This window comes from Bos indicus, chromosome 4, assembly GCF_029378745.1.
Source record: "Bos indicus isolate NIAB-ARS_2022 breed Sahiwal x Tharparkar chromosome 4, NIAB-ARS_B.indTharparkar_mat_pri_1.0, whole genome shotgun sequence".
NCBI classification, from domain to species: Eukaryota; Metazoa; Chordata; class Mammalia; order Artiodactyla; family Bovidae; genus Bos; species Bos indicus.
Window position 1 is genome coordinate 71,015,115 of NC_091763.1, and position 26,637 is coordinate 71,041,751.

General features: G+C 39.7%; 1 protein-coding gene across 1 annotated transcript in view; it reads left to right on the plus strand.

Annotated features, from left to right (window-relative positions):
* Window positions 1-862: 862 nt before the first annotated feature.
* The window catches only part of SPMIP4 (sperm microtubule inner protein 4), a 40,799-nt gene continuing 15,024 nt past the window's right edge, over window positions 863-26,637 (plus strand). The window contains exons 1-5 of the mRNA XM_070787918.1: window positions 863-1,227; window positions 1,877-2,034; window positions 12,686-12,862; window positions 16,536-16,607; window positions 18,697-18,726. Coding sequence (XP_070644019.1) covers window positions 1,901-2,034; window positions 12,686-12,862; window positions 16,536-16,607; window positions 18,697-18,726 — 413 coding nt within the window. The 5' untranslated portion in view covers window positions 863-1,227; window positions 1,877-1,900. The remainder of the gene's footprint in view (window positions 1,228-1,876; window positions 2,035-12,685; window positions 12,863-16,535; window positions 16,608-18,696; window positions 18,727-26,637) is intronic.

Here is a 26,637-nt window from a genome sequence, read left to right on the forward strand (position 1 = left end):
ACCCACTGCTGCTGCTAAGTCACTTCAGTCGTGTCCAACTCTGTGCGACCCCATAGACGGCAGCCCACCAGGCTCCCCCGAACCTGGGGTTCTCCAGGCAAGAACACTGGAGTGGGTTGCCATTTCCTTCTCCAATGCAGGAAAGTGAAAAGTGAAAATGAAGTTGGGAACCAGGCAGAGAACAGCCCTGTTACACCTCCCTTCTGAGAGGTGGTCGTTCTTGCCCTCACCTTCCCCTGTGTTCCTGCGGGCTCAGTTCCAGCCTCTCCCCGCAAAAGTAACCAACCTTCCCACATCAGGGTCCTTCTCAGCGGTTCTTTCCTCAGCCATCACAGAAACTCGTGGTCCCGTAGGTGCAGAATTGTGGTTCACATTGGTTTCTTCGGGAGGATTGGGGGCGGGGAAGTGGGGGGTGGTAACAAAGGTAATCGAAGCAGGGCGAGGTCTTTGCTGATCGGGTAGACCACCGCAGGCACACTGCCTGTTTGCCCTGTCCACACCCACCTAGAAGAGGAAGAGCCTCGGCCTGGCATAATGTAGGAGCTGCACGTGCTGAGTCCTGCGGAAGCCACCCTCGATAAGGCCGCACTGTTCCCCATTGAGCGTAAGGAACATGGATGTGTTGGAGGCTCCCTCCTCATCAGCGTCTCCCTGGCACCGCACTCCTCCACCACCCAGTGCACAGCAGAGAACTCGCGGGCCCCAGGGCCAGGAGCCGCCTGGACCAAGCAGCCCTCGAAGGAGCACGAGATACGTCCTGCCGAGGGCGCCAGGGGGCGGGGCCAGGGGCGAAGGGAGGGGCGAATAAAGGGGCGGGGCCGAGGGACTGGAGTGCCGGAAGAATTTTCGCGCGTCGACGGGGAGTCTAGCCCTCGTTCCCCACCTTCCTTCCGGCTTCCAATTCTTACGGGTTCCAAGAGTTCGCGGGCTGGCTTCTTCCGAAACTTCTAAGAGCCCACCGCCGCCCTTGCTCTCCTCCCCGAAGCCCGCCGCCCCGCAGGCATGCATTACCTATTGCCACGGTCACGGTCGCCGTCACAGGCACCCTCAACCCCACCCCTGGCCTGCCCGCCGGCCCTCTCTCTCCTTCACCCGCACCTGCACGCAAGCTCCCCTGGGCCGCAGGTGCGGACGACGGCGGAATTCCACGCCCCGCAGAGGCCCTCCAGCTCTAGGGAGGGGAAAGGGAGGCTCTGCCGCCTAAGGCGTCCAGGCTGATGTCCCAAGGTGCGTCGGAACCCCGAGGCACAGATCGGCAGGGCGTCGATGGCCCTGGAGGCAAGGCTTAGGCCCGTCCTGGCCAAAGCGCATCTTTTGCTTCCCTCATCAAGTCCTAAGGAGGGGTGGAATTCTCACTTTGGGGTCTCGCTTGTGCTGCACCGCTGATTCTCCACCTCTCTTCAAAGAACCTCTCGACTAGAATCCCTGAAGACTTTAGAAGCACAGGTGTTAATTCTGTTGGATGCTGAGTCTCCCTGCTTAAAAAAAAAAAAAAAGACCAGGGCAGGGGGAATCAGCTGAGTTTTCTTGAATAATTACGGTTAAAATTGAGGCAAGAATCGAAGCCTTAAATGAGTCCACGAGTCATTCACTTAGCATTCATACTCTACTTTGGAACCTCTTCCACTTTGTGGATTTGTTTCAGTTGAAATTCGTTTCCAAAGAACTTAAGTTGCTGTCTGTTACTGAAAGGACACCCAAGGGCCCACAGATAGAGCTCACCCCAAAGATAGGAGCCCATGATTTCTAAGCAGACTTGGGTTGAACTACTGAGCAGTACAAAGCAAGTTTCCTGCCTGCCCTGAGGGAGGGTCAGTGTGACAGCAGCTAACTCAGTGACTCTTTAACCAAATGTGCCCTCCTTTTCTTTTTGCAGGTTGTGCCCTTTTAGCCAAGAAGCATGGAGGTAATTCATGGCCAGCCCTACTGCTGTAGGGAGCTTGAAGGAGCTGACATATTGTCAGACACCTTTTACTCTAATGAATTGCACACTCCACTAGAAACGGCTACTCGCCCAACTGCCTCAGAGGACAGGTAAAACAAAGACTGGATAATGCAAACAATTATAAAAGGTTTTAATATATTACTGTATTTTTGTTTTGTGAGAAAAAGCATTTAAGGTTATGGACCTCTTCTGTGTATCACATTACCGGGAAGGCATAATATGACAATGAACTAAACTTTAAAGTGTCCACATCTATTAGTAACTTGGCAAGAAGTAAAAAGTTAGTGTATATTTTTAAAAGGCAAACATCAAATTCATCTACTGCATTCTAGAACTCTAGAAATGATCTGTTCCTTCATTTTGAATTAATTTTGTTTCTTTGTCTTTGGCTGTGCTGAGGCTTCATCATGTGTGGGCTTTTCTCTTGCGGAGAATGGGGGGTACTCTCTAGTTGCGATGCTAAGGCTTCTCATTGCAGTGGCCTCTGTTGTTGCAGAGCACAGGCTCTAGGGTGTGAGGGCTCAGCAGTTGTGGCTCTTAGACTCTAAAGAGTACAGGCTCAGTAGTTGTGGCGAACAGGCTTAGTTGCTTCTCAGCATGTGGGATCTTCCTGGACCAGAGATTAAACCTGTGTCTCCTGAATTGGCAGGCGGATGCTTTACCACTGAACCACCAGGGAAGCCCTGTGAATTAATGTTTTAATTGAACTTTATAAAGAGTAGTATGTGTGTTAGTTGCTCAGTTCAGTTCAGTCGCTCAGTCGTGTCCAACTGTTTGCAACCCCATGAATCGCAGCAAGCCAGGCCTCCCTATCCATCACCAACTCCCGGAGTTCACCCAGACTCAAGTTCATCGAGTCAGTGATGCCATCCAGCCATCTCATCCTCTGTCGTCCCCTTCTCCTCTTGCCCCCAATCCCTCCCAAGCATCAGAGTCTTTTTCAATGAGTCAACTCTTCGCATGAGGTGGCCAAAGTACTGGAGTTTTAGCTTTAGCATCATTCCTTCCAAAGAAATCCCAGGGCTGATCTCCTTCAGAATGGACTGGTTGGATCTCCTTGCAGTCCAAGGGACTCTCAAGAGTCTTCTCCAACACCACAGTTCAAAAGCATCAATTCTTCGGCGCTCAGCCTTCTTCACAGTCCAGCTCTCACATCCATACATGACCACAGGAAAAACCATAGCCTTGACTAGACGGACCTTTGTTGGCAAAGTAATGTCTCTGCTTTTGAATATGCTATCTAGGTTGGTCATAACTTTCCTTCCAAGGAGTAAGCATCTTTAATTTCATGGCTGCAGTCACCATCTGCAGTGATTTTGGAGCCCAAAAAAATAAAGTCTGACACTGTTTCCACTGTTTTCCCATCTATTTCCCATGAAGTGATGGGACCGGATGCCATGATCTTCGTTTTCTGAATGTTGAGCTTTAAGCCAACTTTTTCACTCTCCACTTTCACTTTCATCAAGAGGCTTTTTAGTTCCTCTTCACTTTCTGCCATAAGGGTGGTGTCATCTGCATATCTGAGGTTATTGATATTTCTCCCAGCAATCTTGATTCCAGCTTGTGTTTCTTCATGTCCAACTCTTTGCAACCCCATGGACTGTAGCTCGCCAGGCTCCTCTGTCCATGGAATTCTCCAGGCAAGAATACTGGAGTGATTGCCATTCCCTTCTCCAGGGCATCTTCCTGACCTAGGGATTGAACCCAGGTCTCCTGCACTGCAGGCAGATTCTTTACCATCTGAGCCACCAGAGAAGCCCAAAGAGTAGCATAGTGGTTCCTTATAATTCTCTAACACCATCTGCTCAAAAATACTCTCAGAATCTGTTATTCAGACTTTATTTATGCTCTACCAAATTTTCTGTAATGCATTGCAGATTATGTTTAAAATCTCATCTAACATAAATGAGTGATTACTATGTGTTGGCACTGTACCAAATGTTTTACTAATGTGGTAATTCTTTTAATCCCTACAACAGCCCTATGAGATAAATATTATTATTATCCCCATTTTATGTATGAAGGAACAGGGTACAAACAAGTAGTTTTCCGAGATATTAGTGCCAGCTTTACTGTATTGTATCAATATTTATTTGAATCATTTTTAGGAAAGAAAAAAAAACTCAAAATCATGGGTAAAAAATAACCTATGTAATTGTTTTCTTGCTTTTGCTTGTTTGTTTTATAATTTCACATTGTCAAATCTCTCATTTAAGAAGTCTTTCTCATTTAAGAAAGTAGTCAAAAGAGTTAGACATGACAGAAATGACTGAGCATGCACACACGTTATCTTTATGATAGCAACCCCTCAAGAGTTTGAAGATTCTTTTGACTGTCTGAGTTCTTTTTGCCAGATGAACACTCATTGTTAACAGACTTTACTCTTCTCTCTTCCTGTGTCGAGACTTTCACTGTCTTGATCAGACTTCCATGGATCTATTCCAATTTGTAAACATACTCTTTATATGAAAAAATAAAAAGAAAGCTTTTTCTCCCAATTAAAAACTAACACAGAAGAAAAAAGAAAAAAAGATATAAAGAAAAAAATTTTAACTGAAAAAAAAAACCCCTGATATTTCTGTATGAATAACTTGGAAATCATGAAAATCCAAAAATAAAATAAATTTTCCATTTTTCCAATGGAAGAAAAAATGAAATTAAAGCACAGGAAGAAAACCTTCTGTACTTCCTTTATCCAGAAACAGTAACCGTTGTTAATATTTCAATATGTCTCCTCCATTTTTTAAATTTGAAGATTCCATTCAACATATTTTTTGTAAACTACTGTTTTTCACTTAATGCAAAGAAATATGTTCATATTTGTGGGAAAGTGTGTTCAGTTCACATCTACAGACTCATTCCTTGGTGCACCTCCTTTGTTATCTGATTCCCAAAAGTGGCTGTGAGCCCTAAATTCCTGCTCAGCTCCAAGGACCATAAGATCAGACAGGGCTTTCCTGGAGCCAGAGGAAATCCTTAGCAGATCGTGTGTGATATGGGGATAGGCAGTGGTCCCTGGATCAAAAGCAGAAGTGTGAGGTTTTATATTTGGCCAAAAGGGATCTGAGTAGGAATTTAACGCTGCCGTATCTGATGGAACTCACTGTGCCCGCAAAAGCACTCACAGAGGCATTTAACTGAAACGTTGATACCCTCTACCTAAATGGTCCTATGGTTTGGTTAGTAATTGGCTCCAAAACCCTTAAACAGACTTGAAATCTAAGAGAGAAGTCAGAGAAAATACTGCTTTTCATTGCTGTTTTCCAGTCACTTATTCGTGTCTGACTCTGAGACCCCCATGGAAGCACACCAGGCTTCCCTGTCCTTCACAATCTCCTGGAGCTTGCTCAGACTCATATCCATAGAGTCAGTGATGCCAACCAACCATCTCATCCTCTGTCGTCCCCTTCTCCTCCTGCCTTCAGTCTTTGCTAGCATCAGGGTTTTTTCCTATGAGTAGGCTCTTTGCATCTGGTAACCAAAGTATTGGAGCTTCAGCTTCAGCATCAGTCCTTCCAATGAATATTCAGGGTTGATTTCCTTTAGGATTAACTGGTTTGATCTTGCAGTCCACGGGACTCTAGAGTCTTCTCCAACACCACAGTTCAAAAGCATCAGTTATTCAATGTTCAGCCTTCTGATGGTCCAATGCTTACATCCATACATGACTACTGGAAAAACCACAGCTTTGACTAGATGGACCTTTGTTGGCAAAGTAATGTCTCTGCTTTTTAATATGCTGTCTAGGTTGGTCATAACTTTTCTTCCAAGGAGTAAGTGTCTTTTAACTTCATGGCTGCAGTCACCATCTGCAGTGATTTTGGAGCCCAAGAAAATAAAGTCTGTCACTGTTTCCATTGTTTCCCCATCTGTTTGCCATGAAGTGATGGGGCCAGATGCCATGACCTTAGTTTTCTGAACATTGAATTTTAAGCCAGCTTTTTCATTTTCCTCTTTCACCGTTATCAAGAGGCTCTTTAGTTCCTCTTCACTTTCTGCCACAAGGGTGGTGTCTTCTGCATATCTGAGGTTATTGATATTTCTCCCAGCAATCTTGATTCCAGCTTGTGCTTCATCCAACCTGGCATTTCTCATAATGTACTCTGCATATAACAAGGTGAAAATATACTAGCCTTGATGTACTCCTTTCTCAGTTTGGAACCAGTCCATTGTTCTATGTCTGATTCTGACTGCTTCTTGACCTGCATACTGGTTTCACAGGAGGCTGCTAAGGTGGTCTTCTTTTGCCATCTTTTTAAGAATTTTCCACAGTTTGTTGTGATCCACATGGTCAAAGGCTTTAGCATAGTCAGTGAAGCAAAAGTACATGTTTTTCTAGAATTCTCTTGATTTTTCTATGATCCAGTGGATGTTGGCAATGTGATCTCTGGTTCTTCTGAGTTTTCTAAATCCAGCTTGAACATCTGGGAGTTCTCAGTTCATGTACTATTGAAGCTTAACTTGGAGAATTTTGAGCATTACCTTGCTAGCATGTGAAATACGTGCAGTAGTGCGGTAGTTTGAGCATTCTTTCGCAATGCCCTTCTTTGGGATTGGAATGAAAACGGACCTTTTCCAGTACTGTGGCCATGGCTGTTTTCCAAATTTGCTGGCATATTGAGTGCAGCACTTTCACAGCATCATCTTTTAGGATTTGAAATAGCTCAGCTGGAATTCCATCACCTCCACTAGCTTTGTTCGTAGTGATGCTTCCTAAGGCCCACTTGACTTCACACTCCAGGATGTCTGGCTTTAGGTGAGCAATCACACCATCTTGGTTATCTGGGTCATTAATATTTTTTTGTTTCTTTAGCCACAAAATTAAACACGGCGTATACTCAATTACCTATAAATATAATAAGGTATTATTTGAAGCAGTATCTAGGCACAACCATGTTCCTAGTTCCGAATAAATAAAATTTGCTTTTCACTTTATTCCATGCGAAGTTTTTCCTTTCCTAGTCCCCAAATGGGAAAACCAGGATGATCCTATATTCTCAGAACCTCCCCCTCCCATTTAACACCCTTTTAAATAGTAGCTGGGAAGCTTACAGAAATAGAAGTTCTCTCTTCTCTCAGTAGTATTCCTCAACTTTTCTAGAATGTATCATCAGGGCAACATTGGTAACTCTACCCTATCCACACTGAGGCTTACTTCTTCCAAACCAGGTTCAGGGTATATGGCTCCCAACTCAAACCTCAAGGTATCTCAAAAACAAAACAGAACAATGAAGAACATTACCTTCATAATGGTAAGGATGAATACAAGTCGTAATGTATTAGGTTTCAGCAGCTTAATTTTCTAAGTGTGGCTGTACTTAAGGGGGGTGGCTTTTTAAATATTATAATGTGTTTTGAACTAACTTGGCAATTTAAACCGAGATGAAGAATTGTTTCCTCTCATCCACCTATTTTTTTTTTCTTTCCAGAATAGGCAGCACAGTGAAACTAAGTTGTTACCCACCACTAGTCTGGTAACTGGGCACATGAAAATAACATGACAAGTGTTCTGAAAATACAGATTCCCAAGCTCTGTCTTTGGGCTTCCCCAGTGGCTCATTGGTAGAGAATCCACCTGCAATGCAGGAGATGCAGTAGACAAGGGTTTGATCCCTGAGTCAGGAAGATCCCCTGGAGAAGGAATGGCAACGCAGCAACCCACTCCGGTAGTCTTGTCTGGAGAATCTCATGGACAGAGGAGCCCAGCAAGCTACAGTCTAATGGGTCGCAAGGAGTTGGATGTCACTAAAGTGTCTTAGCCTGCACTGAAGCTCTATCTGTAGAGACTCTGACTCACTGGGTCTGGGTTGGATCTAGGGGATCTGCATTTTTAGTAGTTTTCAACTTGTTTTGAGAATCACTGGGCTAGCAGAAAGCACTGAAATACAACATGAAAACCAGGATTGTGGTCTGGCTTACCCAGTGACCAAGGGCAAATTAATCTTTGTACATCAGTTACTTTCTTCACTGGTATGTTTTGGGACAATTATACTAGTCACTACTTGATCTCCTTAAAAAATATTAATAAGTAAGTGGCATTCTTTTGTGTTTTTTCCTTTGAAAATTTAACAGTGGCAGGTACAGATACTCAAAATCACAGATGCCTACCTCCTTTTTCCATTCAGCTGACATCTCCTTCCTAGTCCATTAGGAAGATAAATATCAATTAAGGAAGTGTCTTGAGAATTGCTTAAGATTTAATTACAAGTTCCATTTTATATCTGTATTCATGCCATTGCTTTCTGATTCCTGAGGTTTGGGGGTTTGTTTGTTTTGTTTTTAACTGTTAGCTTCCTGTCAAAAAATAAGCATATGTTTGTTCTAGCCTTTCCTTTAATTGTGCCTCTAATCATTATTGGCTAAATTCAGTCCCCCAAATCAAAATCCTGTAAAGTGACTCCAAAGAAAGATATTGGTTTATCTACAGGCAACATATCTTTCTCTTAAACAAGTAAACATTAATTTTATGTGGCTACAGATTTCAACACTAATAATTTATTGTTATTTGCTTAGGAGACATGTATTATTTAAGCTATAAAATTATTTAATACTGAAACTTTAATATTTCATTTAATTAGTTCCTTCTATAAATTCTGTTAATATTAAAGCTAAGGGGTAGGGATATGAGACCCTACAGTGAAAGAGAAATATGACTTCTTTATGCTTTGCCTTTTATTTTAAATGGTTTCCTGCAACTTACTGGTTTTAGTGAATGACAACTCAAATGATTGATTAACATATTCTACTGGCTCATCTTCCTAGGCTAGTGTAATATATGAGGGTCAGATGCTGAGAAATTGACTCATCTAATTTAAATGTAACTTTTAAAAACTTAGATATTAAAGCTTAGGTTGCCATTAATCAAATGTATTTAAATATTTTTCACTTGTCATGCCCACACACTGTGTCTATTGATTATAGTCATAGATCATAGCTCAGAGGTCTGAGAACGGAATACCTGCATCCCTTCTCCAGTACCCCAAATCAGCGGACACGAGATTCTCCTTGACTAGCTGGTGCAGGGGGTGGCAGACTTCTTCCTTAAAGGACCAGATAGTAAATACTTAAGGCTCTATAGTCTCTGTCAAGGGCTTCTCTAGTGGCTCATATGGTAAGGAATCTGCCTACAATGCAGGAGACCCTGGCTTGCCTAGAGAATTCCACGGACAGAGGAGCCTGGCAGGCTACAGTCCGTGGGGTTGCAAAGAGTCAGACACGACTGAGCAACTAACACTTTCACCTTTTTCACTTTCAGTCTCTGTCAAACCACTCAGCTCTGCTGTTGTAGCAGAAAAACAGCCATAGACAATAGCCAGTATACAAATGAACGGTCATGGCTGTATTCCAATAAAATTTTACTTACAAAAACAGCAGTAGGTTGGATTTGGCCTGTGGGTCATAGTGTGCCAACCCCTTTGTAGTGACTTTGAGACAATACATTCCGTGTATGACAGTCCCAAGTGTTAGTTCTTCTTTCAGCAAATTTGTGCAGGAGGTTGACACTAAACCAGTGCATGGGTGCAGAGAAGAAAGCGGCTCCACTGTCCACATCTGTATCTCTGAGTTCCCTTCCCGTGTTTCTAACTGGGTCCACATTGCTCAGAAGGTATCATCCAAAGGGCCTGTGAGATCATGCAGGGTGTTACCCTTGTCTTCCTCACTTGCTTCCCCTCTCAAGCAGCTCTTCTCTACTGTGCCTCAAATTTCAATATTCTGTATCAGCTCCTCTGATGTAGCCCAAAATTTAGCTGTCTTTTCGTCCTTAAGATTCAGCTAAGTTCCACTCAAATCTTTATTCTGTACATTCTGGTAACCCAAAGCCTTCCTCAAAATGTACCGAAATTCCAAGGATGGGGTGGGGATGGCCATAACTGACTCTGGGTACCAGCTCCACGTATTCTGCTTCTGTTCAACAACATTTTGACCCAGATGTGAAACAGTCATTTTTTAGTTTCCTCCAAAGACCTCATCCAAACAGAGCGTTTGTGAGCCTGGTAAATTTCACTGATCAGGTAAGGGTCTAAAGGAAGAATCACATCATACCATATAATATATAACTAAGAGTCCCTTATAAGCCATAGCTTCTGTATTTAAAAGTTCTTTATCCCGGCTACCATCAGAGTTCCCCCAATGGCTTTTCACTCACTGTGATCCCTTAGCATCCTGCTAGTCTCTTTTCTTCCTCTCCTTCTAATTCCCTTTCCCCTCATCTTCCTCTCTCAAGAGTGAAACACCAGATCCCTTCCATTGCTGAGCAGCTTAATAAATCTTGGGTTGCTTGAGTCCTTATCAACACCTGTACTTGCAGAGTCTCTGTCTCTTCTCCAAGTGGCCTAACAAAATACTTGATCAAACAAGCCAATCTTCCCCAAGAAGGATTCTGGAGCCAACACTGTCAGGAATTTTCAGTTCCTTAACCTTTCAACTTTCTTCCATGATATTGCCCCTGCTTAGAGTCCTCCCTCTCTTGCACCCAGAAAAGTCCTACTCATCCTTTAGAACTCATCCTAGACAGTGATTCACCCAAGAATCTTTCCTCCAGAAGGGGATCCTGTTGGTCTTGCATATGTACAAATAGGGGGTATGCTATCTATCTCTGACCACTTAAATTCAAGTTCAAGTCATGGGCAAGTGCAAATTTGGGGAGAAAATGAGAGCTGGTTTTTCCTGACTCACCTTTAACATGAGAGGGCAGTCTTTTAGGGTCCCAGTTTACGGTAGGGATGGCTTCCTTTAGATTCCTCACCTGGCTGATTTCTGTACTTCTCCCCCTGCAATGTCCTTAAAGCAAAAATGAAATCTGCCAGAATTAGCACTGCCTTAAGGGCAAAAGTGGCTTCTGTGCTTGTTTGGCACCCCACTCCAGTACTCTTGCCTGGAAAATCGAATGGACGGAGGAGCCTGGTGGGCTGCAGTCCATGGGGCCACTAAGAGTCGGACACGACTGAGCGACTTCACTTTCACTTTTCACTTTCCTGCATTGGAGAAGGAAATGGCAACCCACTCCAGTGTTCTTGCCTGGAGAATCCCAGGGACGGGGGAGCCTGGTGGGCTGCCGCCTATGGGGTTGCACAGAGTCGGACATGACTGAGGTGACTTAGCAGCAGTAGCAGCAGCAGTGCTTGTTTACCTTTCTGGATTCCTATTTCCCCTCTTATGGAACCCTGGTGTCTCTTTCTGTCTTGTTAACAATGAGTTGCTTTTAAGAAGATGCTTTTCTTTTCAACGTTTTGTGTTGTTTGCTCAAGGAAAATCAAAGCAGTCAAATAAAAATAGAATTCAACTTCTCCAAGAAAATTTGACCCAAAGTTCAGTGGGTCCCCTTTCTAAAATTATCATGTCATTGTCTGCTCTCAAGGAAAACCACCTTGCAGTAACTATTTATTGAGCATATATTTGCAAGGCACAGTGCCATATCCTGGGGATTCCATGGTGAGTGTGCCAGTCTTTTGTCTGCAATGACCTGTCCTCTTTGTTGTGCTGGGGAAACTGTGATGAATCATTGTTCTTTGTTCTCTAGAACGTTGTGCTGTTCATTTCTTGGTGACAGATTACTGCTTTATTATACGAGGATGTAACTTAAGAACAGCCAGGTGGAAGAGGTGCATAGGGCAAGGTATGTGGATTGGGGCACTGAAACTTCCATGAAGTCTGAGGGTCCCACCGCCACCTCCACATGGTCACCAACCCCAAAGCTCTTTTTCCAGCATTTTAATGTATTTTTAGTGGGATGGTTAGTCTAAATAATTGACTGCCATTAGTGGAAACTGGAAGACATGAAATCCTTCCTAATTAGGACGCAGGTCTTTAGCCAGATTAAGAGCTTTGTGCGGACTTCTCCCTAGCCTAAAGTTTTCATATTGTGTCATAAGTAGCAGTCCAGGAAACAAATCAGTCTATTTGGCCTTTTTCATTCACTCAGGCATGCAATTCATTTCACAGACATCCACTAAGTACTTCCTGTGAAGCATTTTTACAACAGTGAATATGTGTCCTTGCCCTTCACTCCCTTGTTGAGAAAGAGCAGAGAAAGTCATCTGAACTACCAGTTTTTAAGATGAGACTAGCCCTACCAGCCAATTTAGGAAATTACCATGTCTTCAACCTACTGAATGGTATAGTTGTAAAAGGTGGAACAATTGGAGAATTATTTTCTATGGAAGGTAATTTGTTGAATAGGGCAGTACTTCTAAAGTTTAGCATGCAAAGGAATCATCTGGAGAGCTTGTTTAAAACAGATTACATCTTAAAGGGGTGGGATGGGGAGAGGAGAGGGAGGCTCAGGAGGGAGGGGATATATATATAGATAACATTGTGACTGATTCACACCATTGTATGGCAAAAATCAATGCAGCATGGTAAAGCAATTTTCCTCCAATTAAAAAATAAAGAAAAACAGATTATAGGGCTCAACACCTCACTGCACCCCCTAATTCTGATTCCTGGATCTGGGATGGAGCCTGAGAATTTGTATTTCTAACAAGGTCCTTCTCTAGCTCACTTCCGCATTGTAGAAGTGCTAACAAGCTCTCTGGAATCTCTCTTACCAAGAGCATTAGTCCCATTCATGACTGCACCTCCTGACCTAGTCACTTCCTGAAGATCCCACCTTTTTATATCATCACATTGGACATTAGGATTTGAATACATAAATTTGGGGGCAGGAGGGATACAAACATTCAGACCATAGCATTCCACTCTGAACCCATTAATATTTCAAAAATCTCTCTTTGTATGCAGGTATCAGAAATTCAGACAGTCACTCCAACGATGTAGGCTTCCATGGGGTGCTGAAAGGGAATATGGAGGGATGATACCCATTTCGCTCCCTGAGGAACACAGGCCGAAATGTGAACCTCCTAGAGTCATGGGCAAAGGACATCAGCATTATGGATTTGGTGGAGAAATCTGGCCAAGGTAAATGAACTTTCAGTCTCTCACATAGAGGTCATTGTTATTCAATTTTCTGTATTTCTATTTTGAGTCCTTTGTTAACTTAAATCTACTTCTGAACTTTTATTATTTATGAAAAGAAACAGATGGGAACACTAATTATATAATTTCTAATTGTGAAGTCAGTAAAAAATATGTTATAAATATCTTTGCTCTCCTTAGAGATGTTTATGTGATCAAAATTTTTGATTAATCTAATTCCCTTGCTAATCATATTTTATCTAAAACTAAGCAACATTCCTGAGAGAGATTAATTTTTGGCTTGAGCAAATAGATGGCCTAATTTCTACAAATGTTGACTTTTGAATTCTATTTTTTTAAAACCATCTATAAGTCATTAGAATCTAATGGGCATTGTTTTCAAGTATTAAAATATTTCAATCATCATTTATGTCTTAAAGTTACCCTCTCAGCAAATGTATTCAAAGGCCAGTTAACACTGAAGATAAAGCACACACACACACAAAATCTGAGCAGTAAATTAAATGTCACATTAACTATTAAGTATGAAATTTACTCAAAACAAAATCCACTGAAGCTTCTCCACACAAAGCCCGCTTACTCCTGTTTTATCTAACAATCCTGGCTACCTAGCTTACTGACAATCTAGCTAACTAGTTTTTTATTCTAAAGCAGTTAAAATAAATAAATAGGCTACAGCTAAAGAGGAAAACAATACCAGTAGGGACATGTGGTAGCCTTATGAAAGCCTCAGTAAAGTAATAAAAAGCAGACAAATGAAAAGTCCAATTGGAAAGATGCAAATATTGACACATTGAAGATAGGACCTCAAGTTCATTAATTCATTCAACAGATTTGTTTAAGCCCCCACTCTCGTGGAACTTACTTTCTAATATAATATAGATTTTTAATATCTTTGTAAAATGGAAATTGTTATCCTGGTTTTACAATAGAGACCCAAGAGGTTTAGTACCTTTCCTTCTGACACAAGAGGGTCAGACAATGTGAAGTTTCAGAATGGGGATCTGAATTATACAGTTTGATAATGTTAGTACAGTTGGCTAACGTTCTTTTCATCTGTTCATTCATTCACTCATTCCAGCTATTCATTTATTCAGTCATTTGAATATAGCAAGCATTGTTGAGATTAAGGTATAGCTCTTCATGGAGTTTATAGTTCTGGTCCCCAGAATTTGTGTATTAAAAAAAATGTACAATATCCTAAAAGACTTAGAAGTATATTCAGAATAATAGTGTGTAAAAAGAAAGCAAAAGACTAGCTTCTTATAAGAAAGAAGTCTTAGTGTCTTACGGAATGCAGCCCTAGGATACTTGGGAAAGGAAATATTTGTTCCAATTAGAATGTCAATCACTCCTGACTCAGAAATGCAGGTTAATATATTCGGTTCTTGTCACACCCTTTTGTGTTAAACGTTACCATTTTTATCATTTAAATGTTATCATTATCATATTTATCTCTTAAAAATATTTCAAGTTCCCTTGCCCTCAGCCCGTAGGAATTTATTACCTGGTGTGTGTGTGTGTGTGTGTGTGTGTGTGTTAAGTCGCTCAACCGTGTCTGACTCTTTGTGATCCCGTGGACTATAGCCCACCAGGCTCCTCTGTCCATGGAATTCTCCAGGCCAGAATACTGGAGTGAGTTGCCATTCCCTTTCCAGGGGATCTTCCTGACCCAGGGATCGACCCCAGGTCTCCTGTATTACAGACAGATTCTTTCACTGTCTGAGCCACGAGGGAAGCCTTTACCTGGTGGGGCAACCCCAAATTTTGTCCCTGAAAGATTTCTAAGCATCCCTTGGGGCTTCCCTGGTGGCTCAGTAGTAAAGAATCTGCCTGCCAGTGCAGGAGACACGAGTTTGATCCTTGATCAGGGAAGATCTCATATGACAAGGAGGAACTAAGACCCTGATGCTGGGAGGGATTGGGGGCAGGAGGAGAAGGGGACGACAGAGGATAAGATGGCTGGATGGCATCACTGACTTGATGGACATGAGTTTGAGTAAATTCCGGGAGTTGGTGATGGACAAGGAAGCCTGGCGTGCTGCGATTCATGGGGTCACAAAGAGTCGGACACGACTGAGCGACTGACTTAACTGAACTGAACTGAAGCATGTGTGAGTTAAAGAGTGTTTGATAATCTCTCTACATTCAAATCTCTCAACCTTGCCATGAACCTAAAACTGCAATCTAAAGATTGTAAATATGGATATATATGATTCTTTAAATTTCTCATAGTGTTCCACAGTATGGATGTATTAAATTATTTAGCCATTCTTGTGTTTTCTTTTTCTTCTTTTGTATTAACTAAATGTATGAATATCTTTATACAGGCTTCCTTGAACTCAGTACACAAATGTTTCTCCAGGGAAAATTCTAAGTAGAAGTTATGGATCATAATATATGAATTATTTTTAATTTTATCCCCCAAATGCTTTATATTCCCAGAGTAGTATCTAAAAGTATCCATTTTGCCATATTCTTAGCCAACTGTACTAACATTATCAAACTGTATAATTTTTGCCTATCTAAAGAATAAAAAGTTTATCTTGATTATCAGAATGCATTTCTCTGATTAGACTGAGTACTTTTTTCTTACATTTGTTTTCTTATTTTTTACTATTTATATTTCCTTTCTGTTCTTATTCTTTGCTCATTTTTATTGCTTGTCTTTTAGCTATAGATTCTTACTGGTTCTTGATGTTCTGGATATTAACCCTATATGTATCTATTATAAATATTTCTTCTAATCTTTGTTTTATTTGAGCTTTTTTTGCTGTCTTGTCTTAATTTTTTTATAAATTCTCCGTATCTTTTTTTTTTTTTTTTTTTCTATTATTTATTTTTGGCTGTGCTGGCTGTGCTGCACAGGCGTTTTTCTAGTTTTGGCAAGTGGGAACTACTTTCTAGCTGTGGTGTGTGGGCTTCTTGCCGTGTCTTCTCTTGTTGCAAAGAATTCCATGGACAAAGGAGCCTGGTGTGCTACAGTCCATGGGGTCGCAAAGAGTTGGACACAACTGAGCGACTAACACATACACACTCTTGTTGTGGAACACAGGCTCTAGGGCACGCAGGCTTCCGTAGTTGCAGCATGTGGGCTCAGTAGCTGCGACTCCTAGGCTCCAGAGCACAGGCTCAGTATGTTGGGGTGCATGGGCTTAGTTGCTCCTCAGTATATGGGATCTTCCCAGATCAGGGCTCGAACCCATGTCACCTGCATTGACAGACAGATTCTTTACCACTGAGCCACCAGGGAAGTCCTTTTCAAAAATTTTTCATTTGATGTTATCAAATTTCCTTTTGATTTTTGAGTTTTTAAAAATCTTATTTAAAATGTTTTCCCTACCACCAAGAAAAAAACATATTCCTATATTTTTTTAATATTTTTATGCTTTTCACCAATTCCTTAGATTTTTAATCCATCTGAAATTATCTCTTTGAATAGTATGAAGTTGAAATCCTTTTTTCCAAATGGCTAATGAATTTTTCCTGCATTGTTTATTAAAAAATAAGCCTTTTCCCACTGATTTAAAATGCCATCTTTTCATATACTGAATTACCACGTATACATGGTTGTATTCGTCTATTTATCTTTTACTATCTCACCATTACACTGCTATTAAAAAGATGTTCAATTTAATCTGTTCTTTCTTTTCAGAAAGCTTCCTATTGAACAATTTTATTACTTGTCACAGAACAAAAAAAGTGACATCTACGGAAATGATTCTTTGTAAGTTTGAGGTTTCTTTTCCTTATGTGAAATCAAATAACATTTTTAAGTGGAAATGAGTTATATGCAAAATTTTAATAGTCCCCAAATTTTCCTCAGGTCTAAGGAACTTCTAAACAAAAGTCTTCCTTTTTTTAAATAGATCATTGACTATAGAAACCAAGACCAATAGAACAAGAATAAAATAAATAGACTAAAACCTACTAATAGTTTGTTGCATTTAAACAACAAAAAAAATTGGAAAGATGGAATAGTAATGTTCAAAAAGATTCATACAGGTCCTCTTGACCCATTTCCCTGCCTTTGACTTTGTTATTCAATCTAATAAAAATCTGTTACATTTTTTAAGAGGGTCATAGAAAAAGCCCCAGTGCCCTCAATAAAAATTTTAATCAGAATTTTATGAAAGTGGTTTGTTATGACAATCTACAAATAACTCTTAATAAAGTTACTCTGTAAGTTTCTCTTTTGGATAAAAAATACTTAATTTACTCTTTGCTTAGAGGAATTATTTTCTAGTATATTATTTTTTGCTCATTGAAATAGTTTGTTGTAGATATTACAAAGGCCCACTTTGTAATTTTCAGATAAAATACTGACAGCACTGACGTAAAAATGAAAATACTATTAGTTCTGTTTATAGGTGATAAATTAATATAGAGTTCAGCCACAAGAGGGAGCCAAAAAGTTATGAAATTTGTGGTTGCTAGGCCTTTTTCCCTTTGGGATTAATAAACTGAAAAGCAGAGAGTGGCAGTAAAATCATGGATAGGTTCAGGTCAAGGAATTCGTGTCTCTGAGCATTTTTTATTTTCATTTTATCCTTTCAAACTTTGAATTTTTAAAAAAGCTTTTTTAAATTTTTATTCTTATTTTTCCATTTTGTTTTTTTAATTGAAATATAATTCATTTACCATATTGTATTAGTTTCAAGTGTATAGCAAAGTGATTTCAGTTATACACACACACACACACACACAGTTTTTTCCATGTTGAATCAAATTAATTTTAGGTAAGTACTTGTCAAAATCAGCTAAATGAGAAAAACCTTAAATGCTGATTTAATGTTTCATATATAATAGTCAATCTGGTAGCTCTCGATCTCATAGATTGTTATATTCATTGCTTTCTATCCCCTACTCAACCAGAAATTTAACTGGAAGGCATGCTTTTTCTTTTTAGTTCCAACAAACTTAGAGTCCAAATAAAGATATAAACCTTTTAAAGTGCATGTGGATTGTGTGTTTACAATACATTATAGACTGATAAAATTATATGGCTTATGTACCACTTTCTAAATAGAAGAACATATAAAAAAGCAAACAGTGTATTCAATTTTACTGCCTTTACTATTGATTGATAGCATTCTGTTCATTTTTCATAACTGAACTATTTCAGAAATATTTGTATAGGCTGAAACTAATTGTGAAATCCAATGAAAGTTGATGACAGTCCTTCTCTAGTGTGGACTTTGTCCCTGGGCTGCAGTGTTATTTCTTGGCACGTAGAGCTCAGAGCAATTAGTAAATACACAACCTTCTAATAGTGAAGTGATTCAGAAAAGGCATGCCTCTGAGAACTCGTTCAGTTTTGTTCTAGCCTCTCTGCAACTGGGCAACATCTACTCTCATGAGAGGTGAGCAGTTCTGGGCAAAGGGCAAAGCACACACTGTACTTATATGTTTTCTCCAACCAGGCCACATTCAGGTCACTTTAGGTCATGTAATTGCACCACACGCATGGTGTCAGGCTACCTCTGAGCACTTCCGTGCTCTGCCTATGAGCGTGAAGTCAGTAAGAACTAAAGCTCTATTATCATTAGAATAAGTTAGAAATGCAGAACGAGTGGTGAGTGGGGCTGAAGTTAGAATAAGCGTAATGGAAAAAATTGACCAACAGACAACTGAGATATGAGAATATCATATCTGTCTGGTTAATACTCAGTGTTCCGGAAAGTCAGTCAGTATCATAAAGACTCTGTAGTTTGCAAATGGGATACTTCTTTATTCTTAAGCAAGTTGCTAATAGAAATGTGAGCTTTTAAAAGTCCTTAATATAAATTAGGATTTGTTTCCTGTTTTTATTCTAGGCTGCCCAAACCACCTAATTCAACAGTAGGGTAAGTAGACAACTATATTTTCCTTCCCTGTTATAATCAAGAAAAAAATATTGGCCATCTATATGTCTTAGACAGTGTAAGGACAAGTTATACTTTTCATAGTTTTTTTTTTTTTCTTAATCAGGCAAGAGAAGAGGCTGATACAAGTCCAAAATAACAGCATTACTGATTTCCCCCAATTATATTCCCGACTTATTTTTTAAAGTAAACCTTTAAATTTAGTACTATTTTATATTTACAAAATTATTGGGAAAATAGTACAGAGATTTCCTATTTACCTCAGAGCCAGTTTCCTCTATTATTAACATCTTATATTAGTATGGTACCTTTGTCCTATTAATGAGCCAGTAGTGGTGCATTAGTATTATTTAGATTTCCTCAGTTTTCCCCTAATGTCCTTCTGCTATTCCTAGATCCTATCCAGGACACCACAGTACCTTTAGTAGTCATGTCTCCTTAGGCTCCTTTTGGCTTTGACAGTTCCTCAGACTTCCCTTTTTTTTTTTAACTAGCTCAGGGGACTTTCTAGTGGTCCAGTGGCTAAGACCCGGTGCCCCCAATGCAAAGGGTTCGATCCCTGATCAGGAAAACTAGATCCCATGTGTTGCAACTAAGACCTGCCACAGCCAAATAAATAAAAATAAATACTTTAAATGACCTCAGTAGTTTTGATGATTATCTGTCAGGTATTTTGTAGAATGTCCCCCAATCAGGATTTGTCTGGTGTTTTCCTCATGATTAGATTGCAGTAGTATGTCTTAGGGAGGAGGACCACAGAGGTAAACTGCCATTTTCATCATATCCTATCCAATGCATAACTTATCACTGTTGATGGTAACCTTGATTACCTAGCTGATATAGTATTTATGAGGTTCCCCTAGTGTGCGGTTAACCTTTTTTTCTCCTTTTCCCATCCTATCCTCTTTAGAAGAAAATCACTATGTACACAGTCTGGAATTATACTCCACCTCCTTGAAGGCAGGGTATCTGCATAAATTATTTGGTATTGTTTTGTAAGGGAAATGTGTCTATTCCTCCTCATTTGTTTAATCACTTATTTAACCAGTATAGACTCATGGATTTTATTTTGTACTCGATACTTTAGTAGCAGTACTGTACTACTGTATTTTGTCATTCAAATTGGCCACGAGAGCCCATTCAGTTGGCTTCTATGCCCATACCCCTATGGTTGGGGGCATTGTGTATGAGGGTTTTTGGTTTATTTTTCTGTTCTTTTCTTTGTTTTTGAGTAGTTCATCACTTATCACTGTGGGGCTTTTTCTTTTAGCATTTCCTTACTTTCTGGCAGTACAAGATGCTTCTGGAGTACAAGATGCTCCATCCTGTTTATGTCCTGCCCCAGCTCTAGAACCAGCCATTTCTCCAAGGAGCTCAGCTCCTTCCCCTGGAGAATGGTATTAGAATCCACTATCCGAGTGCTCGGTGTCCCTGATGCCGTTAGAGTTCCTATCAATCTTAACTGGAAATGCTAAGCTGGCATTTAAGAATTGCATTCCAGTTAAAGCAAAGATCTGCTCAAAAGGCTATTAAAAGTAAAGTCTAGGTTCTTTGGGGTTTTATTTTTTAAAAAACAACTATATGAAGACCTCTGTTTTGGACTTTTCAAATTCTCTTTGTGGCAACATGAAAAACAAAAAGTAAAGTCCTTTTTTGTTGGTTTTATTTTTTTCCTCAGATGACCTTATAGCCTGTTAAGTTCCAAAGTCTCTTTTCCCTTTGACCTCAACTCCTCAAACATACCCTTGGAAGAGCTGTGTAGTGTTTTGATAAAAATCTTGGTAGACCTGCTCAATAGAGCAGACTGAGTCCAGAGACAGCTCATGCCTCTAACTGAATTATTCAAAGAGAAACTGAATTCCTTTATTTAAATGTGTATGTAGTTAAGCGAGTGTTTTATATTCCGCCTTTTCCTTATTATTTCTTCTCTATTTATGGACACAAAATGAAAAATAATATTTATAAATCATTTAATATAATTATAACAGGAATATAATTATTTTCTACATAGTCTTAGTTTAAAGGAATAAAAATACATTCTGGTCATTGGTACTCAAAACTTGAATGGGTTACAACTTGAAAATTTAGTTGAGGGTATAATTTGCAATTTTTTAACTAACAAAAATAACATATATAACAAGATATTAAACGAAATTCCATAATATACCTCAACTCAAGAAACACAGAGTCCACAGCTTTCAGGTCTTAAAAGTAAAAAACATTTTCCTAAATCATTACCAGATATAACTTAATACTGTTTGCTAGGAATATATATTACTAGAATCTGAAGGGAAAAAAGTTTTGCCTTAATCCTAAGTGATGAAAATTAATGGGGGTCACTCGCTGCCTTCCTAGTCCCACTTTTACCCCTTCTACACAAAGCCAAAATCCAGGCCACACCCAAAACCAGAAGATCCTAAGAACTACAGATACACATTTTGCAATTTTACTTTCTATTAAGAGGATCAATCTCAGAAAGAAAAAGCTTATCGAATTCTTGTGATTCTTTTTTGTGATTTATAGTCTATAGGGATGCAAAGAATCGGATACAACTGAATACACACACACAGCACAACAACAAACTCTTGGCCTTTGGAATTTATTTTCTAAATTAACAAGTTAATCTCTGCTTTCTGGTGTCTCTGTGACAAAAACAAGATATAATGAAAAGAAATGTAATGACTTTTGTTCAGGAAGTTCTTACCAATATCAAATTAGTAAGACATGGGGTCGCCTTGCCCTGGCCTTTGACCTGGAGCTAAATACTTATCAGCAGATTATTCTCTCAGAAACAATGTAGATAAAGCAGTTAGCAGAGGGCCTGGCATGTGTTTTATTATCATTGTAGTTAGCATTTAAAGGCAAAGTTCTCTGAGTGTAATTCCTACTCACGTAGCAGTTACAATGTCTGAGGATCTTCCAAGATTGCCTACTGGGATATTTTCTAGGAACAGGGAGCAGATAGGACAATTTTTTGAAATATTCATAACTACATTTCCTTAAACCACATCAAGTCCATGGGAAATGGTAACAGAAGTTCCAAATTTAATCCCACTAATTCCACATTCCCACTGGTTCTTACACCTCAGCTCAACCTGGCACATCCTGGAAAGAACCCAGGAGAATCAAAATGAATTTTCTACCCAGAAAAGTTGCATACATTAAAAGTCAATTAGCACTAAGACAATTACTGCATTCAATTTACTCCATTAACCATTCTTCTCAGTATGTTTTATGACTCAGGTCCCCTGGCTATTGGACAATAATAGAAGCCCAGCCTTTCTCATTCATTCCTCACTGTCCCTAGGATCTCTTTGTTTCTCATCCAGGTCCCCTGCTTCCTGAGTGATCTACCTGAAGGTGAATGAGCCAAGCCCTCAAGGCTTTGCATGTGCCTTGAACAAAACCCTCCCTTAGAACCTAGGTTTTACTAGCCTACAGGAAACTCCAGCCTTTCCTGACTCAAGTAGACTGGACATTCTCCATGAGCACAAACATGTCTGTTCCTGCTGTATTTGCTCAAACGTTAAATGCTCACTTATTTTCAAGCATAATGGTAAGAAATTAATTCCTCTTACAAAGGGGACACAGTTCACTATAGAACCATTGAAGCAGACACTGGAAATATTTATCTAGAAGAAATGAAAATCATTGCATAGCATGTAAAATGAAGTACAACCAGTATTGCTACAGTGAAAGACCAGTCACTACTTCAGTGTCTTCATGATTCCCAGGGACATCAGTTAGCTGGAATCCAGGAATGTCCTGATTCTGTGTTCTCATGTCATCATATAGTTGATGACGTTATACCTTGTTCCAAGCTGTCCAGTAGATGATGTGGCACTTATAAACTGGAAAAGTGTTTAGTGGCTAGCAATAAAATAATGCTATACCAAATTCAAAAGTGTGTTCAAATGGGAGAGCCTGCCACAAGGGCAAGAAAACCAGATCACTTTACACAAAAACAAAAGTAGTGACTGGCCTCAGAAATGATTTATGCCTGAAGTCCAGGCTTTTTCTCTTACAAATCAATCTTAACTTCTTGTGGTGTCCGTAAGAGACCAGGAACTTGTTAAGAATCTGAAGCTATGAGGTATTTCAGAGAGCCCACCAAGATGCCAGGACTGCTGAATTCAGTACAGGTTTGCATCAGGGTGATGAGAACAGATGGCCAAACTAACCAAAAATGACTGCTACTGAAAAATGTCCTATGATGCAAAAGCAATGAGACATTTTTAAATGTTTCTTATAGAAATTATTCTCATTCTTTCATAGTCACACCATCCATAGTAACTTGCAAAAGCTATTATATAAATCCTTCCAATACTTAGATGGAAAATAGTGATAGAAAAATCTCAGTAACAAGACTTTCACATAAACATTTGTGGCATAACCTATACATTTATTTCAGCCTGGTAAATACAGACATCACACAGCTTTCCCATAATTTCTGCGAGTTCTCACTGTGAGCACTAGAAATGCAGTTCAACTTTCAAACCCTTTCCCTAGCTCTTCTCCCATAAAAGCCCAGAGCGCCTGTACTCCTGGAGTGTGTTTTCTATTTAGTTTGCATATGCTCTATTGGAGGTCTGAATTATCTGGTTATATTTGCTGGGGGAAAAACAAACAAATTTATGGTCTCATAGTTCTGAAGACTAGAAATTCGAGATGAAGATTTCAGCCTGTTTTAAAACTGTATTTTCTACTTATATATAACACTTCTTTGTTCCTTGGACTTCCTAATTTTGATTCTCCTCTAATTTAGATAACTCTCACACAGGTTTTTTTAAACCTCTGCTAGTTCTTTTTAAGAACTCTGCTTATTCTTCAAATGAGAAGAAAATTGTATCCCTGTTGTCTTTTTAAATTGTTGGGGTTTTTTTTTTCATTCAGTATACTAGCTATTTTTGGCTTTTTGATCTCTAAACAGTACTGTGTACGCTGTGTAGATAAACAGGCAGTATATTTTGTTGATTGATTGCTTAAAGAAACAGATGGCCTGGTTGAGTCCAAGATGGTAAGGGATCATTTTGCCCGTTGAAATTGAATGCCTAAAAGGATTCTATAAAATGAAGTACGGGGATTCTCTAAAAATAAGATGCAGAAATGGAAAGCAACTAGAAATTCTTCCTGTAGTGTTCCAAAAACTACAAAATGCATATATCTTTCACTTCATATTTTTATATCAGTAGCAAAATATATGCACTGATAAAGAATTCACTACAATTTATTTTTTAATATAAATTTATTTATTTTAATTGGAGGCTAATCACTTTACAACATTGCAGTGGTTTTGCCATACACTGACATGAATCCGCCATGGGTGCACATGTGTTCCCCATCCTGAACCCCCCTCCCACCTCCCTCCCCATGCCTCTGGGTCATCACATCCCTCTGGGTAATCCCAGTGCACCAGCCCTGAGCACCCTGTCTCATGCATCGAACCTGGACTGATGATTTGTTTCACATATGATAATATACATGTTTCAATGCCATTCTCCCAAATCATCCCACCCTCTCCCTCTCCCACAGAGTCCAAAAGACTGTTCTATACATCTGTGTCTCTTGCTGTCTCACATACAGGGTTATCATTACCATCTTTCTAAATTCCATATATATGCGTTAGTATACTGTATTGGTGTTTTTCTTTCTGGCTTACTTCCCTCTGTATAATAGGCTCCAGTTTCATCCACCTCATTAGAACTGATTCAAATGTATTCTTTTTAATGGCTGAGTAACTCCAATACTTTGGCCACCTCATGCGAAGAGTTGACTTATTGGAAAAGACTCTGATGCTGGGAGGGATTGGGGGCAGGAGGAGAAGGGGACAACAGAGGATGAGATTACTGGATGGCATCACCAACTCGATGGACATGAGTAGGAGTAAACTCCGGGAGTTGGTGATGGACAGGGAGGCCTGACGTGCTGCAATTCATGGGGTCGCAGAGTCGGACATGACTGAGTGACTGAACTGAACTAAACTGAATGTTTCATTGTGTATATGTACCACAGCTTTCTTATCCATTCATCTGCTGATGGACATCTAGGTTGCTTCCATGTCCTGGCTATTATAAACAGTGCTGCAATGAACATTGGGGTACATATGTCTCTTTCAATTCTGGTTTCCTCAGTGTGTATGCCCAGCAGTGGGATTGCTGGGTTGTATGGCAGTTCTATTTCCAGTTTTTTATGGAATCTCCACACTGTTCTCCATAGTGGCTGTACTAGTTTGCATTCCCACCAACAGTGTAAGAGGGTTCCCTTTTCTCCACACCATCTCCAGCATTTATTGCTTGTAGACTTTTGGATAGCAGCCATCTGACTGGCGTGAAATGGTACCTCATAGTGGTTTTGATTTGCATTTCTCTGATAATGAGTGATGTTGAGCATCTTTTCATGTGTTTGTTAGCCATCTGCATGTCTTCTTTGGAGAAATGTCTATTTAGTTCTTTGGCCCATTTTTTGATTGGGTTGTTTATTTTTCTGGAATTGAGCTGCAGGAGTTGCTTGTATATTTTTGAGATTAATTCTTAAAATAATATTTTTTATTCATTTAGCAAAATTAAGAAAATTTCATATGTTTTGTGATATCTATTCCACCAGAATGCTAATTCCATGAGGATAGGGCCTTTGGCTCACTATCATACACCAGGGATTAGAACAGTACTCACCACAAGGAGGGAGTCCCAATAAATATTGGATGATTAAGTGTTTTCCATTGCACTTCTTTCTTTTTTTTTTTAATTTAATTTTATTTTTTAACTTTACAGTATTGTATTGGTTTTGCCATATATCAAAATGAATCAGCCACAGGTATACATGTGTTCCCCATCCTGAACCCTGCTCCCTCCTCCATCCCCATACCATCCCTCTGGGTCGTCTCAGTGCACCAGGCCCAAGCATCCAGTATCGTGCATCGAACCTGGACTGGCGACTCGTTTCATATATAATATTATACATGTTTCAATGCCATTCTCCCAATTCATCCCACCCTCTCCCTCTCCCACAGAGTCCAAAAGACTGATCTATACAACAGTGTCTCTTTTGCTGTCTCGTATACTGGGTTATTGTTACCATCTTTCTAAATTCCATATATATGTGTTAAAGAGTCAGACACGACTGAGTGACTGATCTAATCTGATCTGATCTGATACTGTATTGGTGTTTTTCTTTCTGGCTTGCTTCACTCTGTATAATAGGCTCCAGTTTCACCCACTTCATTAGAACTGATTCAAATGTATTCTTTTTAATGGCTGAGTAATACTCCTTTGTGTATATGTACCACAACTTTCTTACCCATTCATCTGCTGATGGACATCTAGGCTGCTTCCATGTCCTGGCTATTATAAACAGTGCTGCAATGAACATTGGGGTACACGTGTCTCTTTCCCTTCTGGTTTCCTCAGTGTGTATGCCCAGCAGTGGGATTGCTGGGTTGTATGGCAGTTCTATTTCCAGTTTTTTATGGAATCTCCACACTGTTCTCCATAGTGGCTGTACTAGTTTGCATTCCCACCAACAGTGTAAGAGGTTTCTCTTTTCTCCACACCCTCTCCAGCATTTATTGCTTGTAGACTTTTGGATCACAGCCATTCTGACTGGCGTGAAATGGTACCTCATAGTGGTTTTGATTTGCATTTCTCTGATAATGAGTGATGTTGAGCATCTTTTCATGTGTTTGTTAGCCATCTGCATGTCTTCTTTGGAGAAATGTCTATTTAGTTCTTTGGCCCATTTTTTGATTGGGTTGTTTATTTTTCTGGAATTGAGCTGCAGGAGTTGCTTGTATATTTTTGAGATTAATTCTTAAAATAATATTTTTTTACTCATTTAGCAAAATTAAGAAAATTTCATATGTTTTGTGATATCTATTCCACCAGAATGCTAATTCCA